The sequence below is a fragment of the Stylophora pistillata genome, chromosome 3 (assembly GCF_964205215.1).
Source record: "Stylophora pistillata chromosome 3, jaStyPist1.2, whole genome shotgun sequence".
NCBI lineage: Eukaryota > Metazoa > Cnidaria > Anthozoa > Scleractinia > Pocilloporidae > Stylophora > Stylophora pistillata.
The window spans coordinates 15,198,449-15,211,277 of record NC_142521.1 but is presented as its reverse complement, the minus strand read 5'-3'; the positions used below and the strand labels follow the sequence as shown (position 1 = coordinate 15,211,277).

The following is a 12,829-nucleotide window of genomic DNA, read 5'->3' as shown; positions in this document are numbered from 1 at the left end:
ACAAATAACCTGTAAAAAGCAAAAGAGTAATGTTCGGTAGATTAGCACCTCATTTATCTCCAGCGTCTGTGCAGCGTTCATGGGGGGGAAGGGTAGGGATAGGGGGGCAGGATTCCTTGTATCATGGTACCCTTCTTAGCTCCACTCATCTCAACCTCGTGATGTTGAAGTGGCTGTCAAACGTTCTTTACGATGTTTTCTGCAACTGTGCAAAAAAGGGAAGGTATAAGCACTCATACCTGAAAATTTGTAGGCTTGAAAATGTTTCTTGAACCTCAGTTTCCAAGTCCCTTCGGGAATTTCACCCCAAAATTGCAGGCACAGTATCGGCCAACTATTGAAATCTGTCGCAATTACGTCGTTTGCGCGATATAGAAGGATCTGGGATGTGGTTTCACCAGGCGAGGTCAAATATGGTCTCTTCTCTCAGCCGTCTTTTGTCTCGGGATCCGTGTGTCTCCCTCCCCACAAACGGCTGCTCGTGTTGACCAAACATTCCATTCCAGCCGATTGACCTTCCGAAATCTGGAAGCCTCATAATATATTCATCTCGCCAATGCTTTTCAAAACGTTTGTTGTGCAACTTGTCAACAGGAACGAGTAGAATACTGGTGCTCTCTCCCTACATTCGTCACAAATTCTCTTTAGATCTAAATTTTCAAGATCTTCCTTTGAGTTTCTTCGGAACAATATTAGTTTTTTTAATAAGCAAAGCCAAGTTATTTCTTCAGAGACTATACGTAAGACCCTTTGGATAATATGCTTGCACATCGACTTCGACTTTAAAACTGCATTAGCAAATCTTGAAGCGGGACCTTGAGCCAAAGCCTTGGTAATAACTTCCACGTCTGGACCAAGTTTCTTATTGATAGTTTTGCTTGGGTATTCAATGCACAAGCTGACTTAAGGTTCGGTCGGCCATGGCTGTGGAGTAGACAATACTGGAGCTGCGAGCTTTGTCGTGTGAACATGCGGCGATTTCTCAGCGATTATTGGACTGACGGGTAGAGTAGGTAGCAGTATAGCTGATGCACTAGAAGATTGAGGCGTACAAGGCAGAGATACTGGCGGTTCAACTGTAGGACTTGGAGGCAAGAAGTACATGTGCTAGGGCCGGTGAAATCGAGAGCTTTCGCTACAAAAGGTCGCTTTGTGTTCGAGTCGCTGTCAAGTGATGGTTGAAGTCTTTTAACCCGGTGATCTTGAATGGAATCATAGCCAGCTTTCAGTTAATTTATTAGCTCTTGGAGATCGTTCTCTAATTTCTTAATCTTAGAAACTTTTCTGTAGCATTTGAGACATATATAGATATAAAGTAGAATTCAAATAAATGTCGAAAGCTTCCAAGTTTATACCCAGTGCTAAACTTTCGACGCTCGCTATATCAGCCGATCTTCCGAAGATTCTAACTCTTTCTTTAGTCGAAACTGCTGACGTACATCCAGATAAATTACTGCAAGTTACTTTCTTGGGGGTATCATCCATAAAAATTGAAAAATAATGACATATTTAGCTCTACAAACATGAAAATTGGCCAAGTTTGGAGAGATGCTCCCCGGTAAACTCGCGTGCAACTTTTTGCTTCCTGATTGGTGGATTCCGAACAACTGCTCAACGCTCATTGGTTGAAGGAAACAAAGGGAATGAAATATTTGGTCAACACGAGCAACCGTTTGTGTGGAGGGAGACACAGGAATCCCGAGACAAAAAACGGCTGCGAGAGGAGATTAGGTCAAATAGCCCTCAAGGCAACGACGTCTGTCAAACCTGGCTTTAATTATAACGACAACGCGTTCCAAATACTGGATGGTGTTCTCGCCACCACAGTTGAATTTGGACACGTTAAGTGTCACTTCTGTGTCACCATTCTGCCCGATAAATCTGCAAAATGGAAGCATCAGTTGGTGTAACAAGTTCACATTAGCTTTATAAGGAGATGTTAAGAAGCCCGACAGATTTCTTTGCCACGCATTTTTATCTTTTTCTAGACTTGATTTTTTTATAATCTTCAAAAGCATTGCTATCACCTTGAACTACCTTACAAGACAAATATAACTTTAATTTAACCTTTTCAATAAAAAAGGGCTAAAAAACAAAAGATTGCCCTTGATGAGGAAGATCTTAAAAAAAACTACAGCACTCTTCCTCTTAAACATTTGTCTGCTGGCAAAGCCAGCTTTTTCCACTATGCTCAACTTATGAAGGTAGAGACGCAATCCCGCCAAGGTTTTCATTTAAAAGGTTTCATTATCCCTGTTCACTCTGGGGGGAGGAATCTCGCATTTGATCTGTTCTGACACTGCATGCCACGACATGGAATAGTTCACCAAAGCTGCTGCATCCATGAGTCCAAATCCAAAGTAACTACTAACGTTTTAATCATCTCCTAATAGACATTTTTTCGACTGCCTTTCCGCCACCTATTTCCTAACCTTTACCATGTGATGGGGGATCATTTTTAATCTTGCTTCCTTTTGATTGGAGATACAAGTGATGGATCTAGGGAAGAGACACGGGGAGCCCCCCCCCTTATTTTGAGTAAAAAGAAAATAAACGCAGAGGGAAGAAAAGCGGGCAGGTGAGCCCATAAATAACCCCCCCCCCCTTGACTTAAGGTCTGTATACCCTTCATGCAATTCAGTGATGTTGCCTTATCTTTTTGACTCATTGATTTCGTGCCACGTTGAAAACAAGTTTTTGTGTTTAATCGATAAACGAATGTGCTGCTTGCTCACAACAGAAAGTGATGTCACTTTAAGTTCTCAAATCGGAGTAGGATGATCGTTGGTTTGATAACGAAGGATAACACCATTGCTATAATTCGGAAATTCTTTTCATTTTTTTCTCCTTTACCGAACATTATAGCTAGTTTTTTTCCAAATGCAGAAACATCGACATTGGAATGAAATCGAGTCATTTATCCGTCTAAAATGGAGGTCGAAGAGGCCTCAGATTGTCACCCGAAGGATAACGTTTTCGCTTTTGCTCAATCAAATTCATACATAAAATTGAAAAAAATTGGAATATACTACCATAGGTGAATTGGAAAATCCGAGCCAAAAGAGAAGATTTACGTCAGCCTGAACCTCAAACTCGGCTCGATACCTGAAATTGAACTAGCTTACAATTTTTTTGACCGCTATCCTCCTTATTGACTGTTTCTTTAAAAATAGAATAAAATGTGCTTTTTTTAAATCACTCATTCCACGTTAATAAGGAATGGCTATAAATATATAAATATAAAAGATGTTCATTTCAAACGTGCTCTACCGATACAGTGCCTTTGTAGATCGCCGACAGATATTTCAACTCTGCCAAACTGTTCGTCGTGCTGTTTTGTGATTCACTGGACTGGGATTGACGGTTTGACACCCTTTAGGGTGATTAAGAACTACGTCAGGGCTTTGTTCATCTTGAAATAAAGGGTGCTAAACGTCATTACTTTGTAATTTTGCGACTCGCGTTCGACACCATTGTTCTCTGTTGGTTTGTTTGTCTCGCTGGTTCTTGTCAAGAAAACTATTTCTTAAGTAACAATTTGACGCAATATTTGTATTACAACTTGAAGCGAAAAAGGTCTTCAGTTTTCATTTCAGTACACCTTTCATCTCTGTGAATTTCAAAAGATATACATCAACAACAACGCTGAGCTGAGATTAGTCGAGAACACATGGAATGGCGAACATCATAGCCAAGGAAGAAGTTAACACAATCAAAACAGAAGTGCTACACTTTATAAGCAGTGCTCCAGATGGCTTATCTATTTTTCTTGCAGCTCTAAACATAATTCTCGCCATTATCGGATCTTTGGGCAATACTCTTCTCATTACTTTGCATAAAGTAACGTCTATTTATCCTCCAACAAAATTTTTCTTCCGAAGTTTGGCGATCACTGATCTTTTCGTTGGTCTCATCATACAACCAATGTACTCAATAACACTTATACCAGGGATAAGCCACACGAAACTTGTGTACTACAGCATCCAGGTAACTGGTATTTCTGGCTCAATTTTGCGCACTGTATCTATTTTGATGTCAACGGCAATCAGCGTGGATAGGATTTTGGCGCTGCTATTAGGGCTGAGATACAAACAGCTTGTAACACTAAAGCGCGTGCGAGCGGTGGTGAGCTTTATTTGGTTCCTGAGTTGTGCAATGGGTTGTGGATGTAAATTTATTTTTCTAGATAATCTTTTATTATTTCAGATTACACTCTGTATCAGTCGAGAGAGTTTCCTAGATAAAAATCCCAACTTCCTCTTTTTACGAATTTGCATCAAGTTATGTGAACAGTTTGGTCCAAGCTCTTTTTCTACATGATTTCCTTTCTATGTTTAGACTGCCTGGTGTAAGCTATTCCCCTTACGGAGACTGTTACAGGTTTTGCCCCTTTGTTTGTCAGTGGGCCCTGGGACCCACTCGGTCAGCTTAGTTTCCCAGGCCCGTTCAGTCAGGAGCTCGTGTGTTGCGTCTTAAGTTTCAGCAGAGTTCACTTTACAACCTCATTATTTGTCAGTTTATCACTCATCGCAGCATCATCCATGTAAGTTTTCATCTTTCTGTTATTTTATTGTTTTGCCTTATCGTATTTTCTGTCTTCTGTTTCTGTTTCATCGTTTTCTGTATTTTATTTGCATGTAGTTTCACCACACCGAAGATAAATAAACAAATTGATTTGCATAGTCTTCGTGTTTGGTTGAACACTGCGCTGAGAACGCGACAGAGACAAAAGCCTCCAGTGGCGCATTCATTCACTTTTTTAATTAAACGCTATTTTGGTGTTATTAAAAATGCCAATAATCGTCGGTAACTCAACAATTTCTCCGAATTCAGATCATCATTTGCTCTTCATCTAGACTCCAAATTGTAACTTTTAAAAGAAGCAGTGAGAAAAGACATCATCAGAAACAGTCATTCTTTCTTTTTTTTTTGAGTTTCAGTTATTATGTTGCCTTTAGTTTTTCCCCTCCAGTGACGCACAATTCAAACGTATTTCATGTATGATAGCACGAACTTTCTAAAGCTTTTTCAAACATTATACTCTTGTGCTGTATTCATTAATCGACTCGGAATAAAAGCTGTTCGTGATCTAAAAATTACTTGAAGTAAAGAATGACTTTAATCTCATTCTAACAAGATACTGAGATCATTCCATTAATTTTTAATAACAGGATATTTAAAACTTCCTTGAAACAGTTCAAATTCAAATGTTTGCTTTCAACAATTTCTGATCAGTTTCTACTTCCATGATGGTTGGTGTTTCATTTTCGGAATACATAAACAAGTTCTTTTTGCGGCCGGTAATTGATACTCGCTGTGGAGGCTCTATCATTAGGATATAAAGTTCACTGTAGAGTGAAAAAAAAAAACCAACCTCAAGCAGGCGTTGATTGAACACGTTGTTACTTCGCCGCTTCATCCATTTCAATCTTACAAATCGTACTAGAAGATGTGGAAACGTGTTCATGAGCAAGGTTATTAAGTTGACAGGGTTTGCTGAATAAAGATAAGACTTTTCTTTAAACTTAAGCGAAAATTGCTGCTGCATGAAATAAGTGCGATGATCCTCTTTAAGGGAATGGACTATTTGGATCATGCAAAAAAAGATTGTAACTGTAAAGCGCCCTCAGTAAATATGACTTTATCTGTTATATTTTAGCTCTTTCGAAAATATATCACGCAGACAATTTGAGTTGGCCTGCGATTGAATTATTGTTCAACAAGTTTAACTGCAAATCATCTAACGCATATTCCTTTTGTAAAGCTAAAGATTAATTAGCGGCTCCGTTTGATCTAGCCCGACTGCTATAAGTGGAAGATCAGAAGGAAAATTAAGCTTTTTTATGGAAAATTTAATCTGGAAAACTCGTAAGATCGATATTCCTTTTGTTTTGGTTTCATGAAAGACTCCTCTCTGTTCATTACTCAGCAGTCACAATACTATTGTTTAGAATCTGATTCGTATTCAACGGGTTTAAAACAATATAAGGATCAAATATCTTCCGGCAAAATGGTGTGGAATTAAAAGATTGGATATTTAAATTAAGGTTATGGTGATGTTAAATTTGTCATATCCTAAATGGAGATAATTTACTTAATTTTCGGGAGTGCAGCCAATTTAGCTTTTGCTGTAAGGTGGATCTTCAGGCCTTCTCATTTCTTGCAGGAAACCACTTGATGTTCGTTTAAAAGTAGGTTCTGAAGAGGGGTTCTTTCTTTTCCTTCTTTTCCGAATTTTGTTTTTCTTTTTGAGAAGAAATAAATCAAAACTCAATCAACCCATTGTAAATAAGTGAATAAAATTCTAAAATTGTCTTAAAATCCTTACTGATTATTTATCGAGGGCATGAGCCAAAAAAAGCCAACTCGACGGACAGCTAGCATACAGCTTACCTGGCTTGCAAGATATGGCAGATCACCAACTGAAAATGACCATTACGTTTTAAAATCCGCAAAAATCACTTCAGTTTTACCATATCACAACAAAAAAAAAAATGGGCCCAGTTCAACGGGCCCATTAGTTCAGCTCAAAATGTAAATTAAGTTTGTCAGCGTTGTTCCATGTAATCGCCTTTGAGTATTGTGTAGCCTTGTTTAGTCTATTGTTTTAGCCTTTATCCGCTATATAACATCGTAGTTGTAATTTTCATTCAGTCGTTGTTATTCCAGAGTGCCGTACAGATCTTGTAAGTAGTTACGCTTTCGTTTGTATTTTCATATGGTTTTTCGTATTCCTTTCGTTGTATTTTAGTTTCGTTGGGTTTAAGTTCGCATTGTTAATTCTGTATTTTTTTGTGTTGTGTACAAGTGAATCGTCGAGATTAAAAAAGGTACGTATTTCAAACTGTGACGGAGTGTCAGTTACATGCATTCAAAGATCTGAAGTGGATGACATGTTGTCCGGAAATGAAGGTCGGAGAAGACGCCGAGCTCACTCAGAAGAAGTTTAGTGAAGGAGTTAATGTAGGAGCTGCACATACGCCTAATCAGGAATATTCTAATTCTCGTGTTGAACGCAACGTTCGTTCTCAAGACCTTCCGTCCCTTGAAATCTAATGCGCAGGAGTATAATAGTTGGTCAGCCGGACCTACTACCGCCTTTGCACATCCAGAGGCGACAGGTTCTGTTTTGCGTGGAGGAGTTACGGATAGTGTGGCTTTAACTATGAAGCAAGGATTTGCGTTTCCTAAAAAGAAATTGAGGGTGTTCGATGGTGATCCTCTCGAATACTGGAACTTTATCAAATCGTTTGAAACCAGTATCGCGAAAAATGCAGCCAGTAAAAGTGAGAAACTCATGTACCTTCTTCAGTACACCTCTGGAGCAGCAAACGATACCATCAAATGTTGCTTAGTAATGGATTCATCCCTGGGATATCACAGAGCAAGAGAACTGCTTCAAGAACGTTTTGGTCACCCCTTCACAATTGCTTCAAAGTACGTAACCAGGTTAACAGAAGGACCCCCTCTCTAACCAGGGGATCGCGCGGGGTTGCTTGCCTTTGCAGACAAATTGAAGGACTGTGAACATACGTTAGAATCCATTGGATATCTAGATGAAATAAACAGTGCTGACAACCTTAGAAAAATTGTCCAGAGATTACCATATCATCTCCGCACCAAGTTTGTTGAAGTTGCAGACCAAATCCAGCAAACTGGCCAAAGAACGAACATCAGTCACATCGCTGAATTTGTTAAAGTCAAAGGTAGATCGGAAAATGAAAGGCGAAAACCTAAGTCGAGGAGTGCTACATTAACTGGAGAACGCGTCAGCACATTTAACACTCAAGAGACCAAATCCGGTGGTAGACAGAGTCCACCCCCTTTTTTCAAGCCAGCTTCTTTCATGAAGTGCCCATCGTGCAGTGGTGATCATTCGTTTGCAAGGTGCAGGTGTTTCAAGAACAAGACCTTCGAAGAGCGCCTGGAGATAATGAAGAAAGCTCAGCTCTGTTTCAATTGCTTCAAATATGGCCACATAGGGGTTGGATGTTTAGCAAAAGGTGCTTGTGAAGTCCCGGGATGCAAGAGGAGACATCATACCTTACTTCATCCACCGTCTCCACCACCAGCAGTGGGAGGTAGCGACAGAGTGGCTGATAAAGGAACTCAAGCTGAAAGTGTTGCCCCGTTTCAAAGTGGACAGACTTATAGTACCTCAGCTGGAGAAGGAAAGGTGTGCCTGAGAGTAGTTCCTGTAAAGGTGCGAAGTCATGATGACGCAAGCAAGATCATAGAAACCTATGCCCTTCTAGACGGTGGCTCAGACATCTCCTTGTGTGACGAGAAGTTAGCCATGGATCTTGGAGTGTATGGACGCCAGAAAACGTTTTATTTGACAACTCAAGAGAAAACGGATAGCCCAAGAGTTGGTCAGGTATTAAGCCTAGTTGTTGAGTCACTTGATGGAAGTGACAGAGTTGACATTGTTAGACTGTGGACAGTTGATAAATTGAATGCTTCAGGCCGCACTATCCCATCAGAACAAGATCCAAAGCAGTGGCCTCACCTTAGAGACATCAAGCTGCCAAGTACTAGTGAGAAGGAAGTTCGATTGATTATAGGCACCAACGTTCCTGATGCCTTTTGGGTGTTGAAGGAGAAACGTGGTAACAAGGGAGAGCCATACGCCATACGTGCGCCACTTGGCTGGACACTCATGGGGCCTATGCATAAGAACATTGGCGGTGAATGCCATCTTAACGTTAATTTTGTTGGATCAGCGGAGCCCGTGGGAGAAAAGAATGATTGTCTTATGCACCAGCTAGAAAGGTTCTGGGAAGTGGAGAATTATGGAGTTGTTCCCCAATCCAAGCTTAGCATGTCAGTGGAAGACAAGAGAGCCCTTGCAGTTATGGAACAATCTGGGAAACTTGAGCATGGTCATTACCAAATTGGGCTTCCTTGGAGAAAATACCCACCAGTCTTGCCTTATAATCGCTGCATGGCAGAAAAGAGGCTACTGGAGCTTAAAGGCAGGTTCATGCAAGATGGTGAGCTTCTCAAAAATTACAAGACCACCACGGAACAATATCTTACCAAAGGTCACGCTTCACGAGTGCCACTTAATGAAATTCAAGTAAAGAACAAGCCGATTTGGTATCTACCCCACCACCCAGTGCTGAACAAACCTGGAAAGACTCGAGTGGTTTTTGATTGCGCTGCCAAACATAAAGGAACGTCTCTAAACGATCAGCTCCTTACTGGACCAGATTTGACAAATTCTATCGTTGGTGTGCTAATGAGATTTCGGGAAGAACAAGTCGCGTTGTCTGCTGATATCGAGGGTATGTTCCATCAAGTCAGAGTAGTGCCAGGTGACCGAGATGCATTCAGATTCCTCTGGTGACCAGACGGAGATCTGACCCAAGAACCAGTTGATCATCGTATGGAGGTCCATTTGTTTGGCGCGACCTCGTCTCCAAGTTGTTTTAGCTTCGCGCTAAGAAAGACAGCAGAAGACATACATACATATACATACATATACTTTATTTAATGTCGAATTTGGAGTAGCTAAAGGATAAGCTAGTATCTTCGAGTTACAAGTATAATTCTAAATACTACTAAAATGTAAAATGTAAAATTGTAACATTCTAAAATTTAACTATGAGAAAGAGTCATACTGTAGAATCTTGCGCTTGAAATCAGAAAAGTCAGACGTTCTAAAAGAGTCCGGAAGAGAGTTCCATAGTTTTGAAGCCATATATGAAAAGGAGTGAATACCATAAGTGGTAGTTTTTGTAGACGGTAGAGACAAAATATAACTTCCGCGTAGATTATAGGATACAGACCGGAAACTAAACATGTTCCTTAAATAGCCTGGATAGCAGTTAAAAAACAAGCTCTTGTACAATATAATTAAGAAAGTCTGAAGGCGTCTTTTATCTAGAGATTTGGAGTTAACTTTGCTAAGTAGAGAGTCATAGGGAGAATTATAATCCTGCAAGATAACTCTAAGAATTCGCTTGTTTAAAGTATCTATCCTCTCAGTACTACGCGCACCACAAAAGTGCCATACAGACGAACAATAGTTAAAATGTGGCATAATAAAAGCCTTATACAATCTTAGTAGAGTATCTTTAGAGATAAGTTTACGAAATCTTAGCATTACATTGAACTTGCCATTTATCTTCTTACAAATAGTTGATATATAATTATCAAAACGCAACCTGTTGTCAATATTTATTCCAAATATATCCAAAGAATCTTTTAATGGAAAAGAGAAGGAGTGGCCTGTTTTTCCCAAGACTATAGCCTGGTGTTTTGACTCATTTACAATCATTCCATTGCTGCGATACCACTTATTTGCAGCTCTCACTTCCCGACATATACAGTTCTCTAGAGCTACTGGGTCGACATCGGAAGAGTATAACTGCTCATCCTCCGCATATGTGTGAAATTTACCTCGCGTAACTGAGTAAAACAAGTCGTTGATAAATATATTAAAAAACACAGGCCCCAAAACACTTCCTTGCGGAACTCCTCTTTTAACATCTTTCCAACTGGAAAAGGTGTCCCCAATCTTGACTCTCTGCTGTCTACCCGAAAAATAATCCTTGAAGAGTGCTAAACTTCTCTCTCCCACACCATAAGCTTTGAGTTTTGCTAAAAGTAGATTGTGTTGAATAACATCGAAAGCCTTAGAAAGATCCATTGAGACTACCGCAAGTAATTTCCCTTTATCGAGCATAGCCCTCCAGTCCTCAATTAACTTTAGCAGCGCCATCTCGCAACTGTAGAACTTTCTGTAAGAGCTGATGGAATCCGACAGAATCGCTTGATAAAAGTCTCCCAGCTGTGCTATTAGCAGCTTCTCATATATATTGTTGAGTACAGGTAAGACCGTGACAGGCCTATAATTTTCTTTTTTAAATTCATCATCCTTCTTAAACAGCGGTGTCACCAGCCCCATTTTCCAGACACTCGCGTAGCAACCTTGAGCAATTGAGGTATTAAACATATGAGCAATGGGCTCATATGTTTAATGCATCATATGTTTAATGCCTCATATGTTTAATGCCTCATATGTTTAATGCCTCATATGTTTAATGCCTCATATGTTTAATGCCTCATATGTTTAGTACCTCATATGTTTAATGCCTCATATGTTTAATGCCTCATATGTTTAATGCCTCATATGTTTAATGCCTCATATGTTTAATGCCTCATATGTTTAATGCCTCATATGTTTAATGCCTCATATGTTTAATGCTCATATGTTTAAGACAACAAAGGTGAATTCTCAGAAGAGATAGTTAAGACTGTCAAAAGGAATTTCTATGTTGATGACTGCCTAAAATCGGGAAAGTAAGCAGAAAATGCTATCGAAGTTGTGTATTTGTTCCGAGAAATGTTCTCCAAAGGCGGATTTCGACTCACAAAGTGGTCGTGCAACAGTTTGGAAGTTCTGAGTACAGTCCCTCAATCTGAGAGAGATCAACCGGTACTAGACCTTGACCTAAACAAAGACAAGCTACCGATGCAACGCACGTTGGGGCTCCACTGGGACATGGGTAGCGACAAGTTCATATTTAAGGTTGCTCTTAAAGACAGACCAAACACTCGTCGCGGTATACTTTCCCTGTCAAGTTCCGTTTATGATCCACTTGGTTTCGTTGCGCCAGTTATCCTCCCGGCCAAGAAATTGTTACAAAAGCTCTGTAAGCAGAAACTTGGATGGGATGATCCAATCAGCGCTAAAGATGGTGAAATTAAGGTGGGAGAAGTGGAAGGCTCAGTTGGTCGGTCTCTCTCGGATAACGGTAGACAGACGCGTTAAGCCAACCTGCTTTGGAGACTTGAAGATTGCTGAGTTACACAACTTTACCGACGCGTCACAAATTGCATATGGAGCAGTCTCCTATCTCAGATTGGAGGATGTCGAGGAAAGAATCCATTGTGCATTTCTCATGGGGAAGTCTCGCCTTGCTCACTTGAGACCTATGACTGTGCCAAGGTTGGAACTGTCAGCTGCAGTCTTAGCCATTCAGTTAGATCAGACCGTAAGAGAAGAGCTGTATATTCGATTAGCCAATCGACATTTTGGTCGGACTCCACCTGCGTTTTGCAGTACATCAGAAACCAGTCAAAGCGTTTCCATACGTTTGTTGCAAATCGGCTGTCAGTTATACATGAAAATTCAGCACCTCATCAGTGGAGATATGTTAGCTCCGAAGACAACCCGGCAGACGAAGTATCTAGAGGTTTTACGATGGAAGAAATGAGTACAAGCAGTAAATGGCTGAGTGGTCCCGAGTTTCTGAAGAAAAAAGAGGAGTTCTGGCCGTGTGATCCTACAATTCACCGATCAGGACCTTCAGATCATGATCCAGAAATCAAGCGTGAAACTCATTCTCACAGCCAGTCGTTGACTCGTCATCGAAGCAAAGTTCTCTCCAGGTTGATACAGTATTACTCATCTTGGGACAGATTACGAAGAGCTGTGACCTGGCTATTGAAGTTCAGAACGTGGCTCATCGAAAGACACAGTAGCAGATCCATTAACTCCACACCTGAAAGCAGTTTGAAAGAGGGATCCCAGTTCCTGTCCGTGGAAGAGTTACAGAGCGCAGAACGGGAAGTCATCAAGCATGTACAAAGGCTTTCATTTCCGGAAGTCATTCAAGCCATACAGACAATCGGTTCATCGAAGCCTTCACGTCGAGTTACCTCCGAGTTAAAGGATCTTAAGATACCAGCTCACATGCGCAAACTTCATCCGTTGTTGGACGACATTGGAATTCTAAGAGTTGGAGGAAGACTGCAAAATGCCTTAATCAACTATGACGCAAAACATCCAATTATTCTGCCGTATCGTCATCAGGTAACA

General features: G+C 40.5%; 2 protein-coding genes and 1 pseudogene across 2 annotated transcripts; all 3 read left to right on the top strand.

The window, feature by feature from the left end:
- The first annotated feature begins 3,496 nt into the window (after positions 1–3,496).
- On the top strand, positions 3,497–4,352 carry LOC148734695 (adenosine receptor A2b-like). The gene is made up of 2 exons (XM_088752815.1): positions 3,497–4,168; positions 4,339–4,352. Exons 1-2 carry the CDS (start codon positions 3,676–3,678, stop codon positions 4,350–4,352), a joined length of 507 nt encoding a protein of 168 aa, XP_088608941.1. The 5' UTR covers positions 3,497–3,675.
- A 2,554-nt stretch (positions 4,353–6,906) lies between these two features.
- LOC148734694 (uncharacterized) lies at positions 6,907–8,186 on the top strand (annotated as a pseudogene).
- Positions 8,187–11,350: 3,164 nt separating this feature from the next.
- On the top strand, positions 11,351–11,779 carry LOC148734693 (uncharacterized). Its single transcript, XM_088752814.1, has one exon. It carries the CDS (start codon positions 11,351–11,353, stop codon positions 11,777–11,779), a length of 429 nt encoding a protein of 142 aa, XP_088608940.1.
- The last annotated feature ends 1,050 nt before the right edge of the window (positions 11,780–12,829 follow it).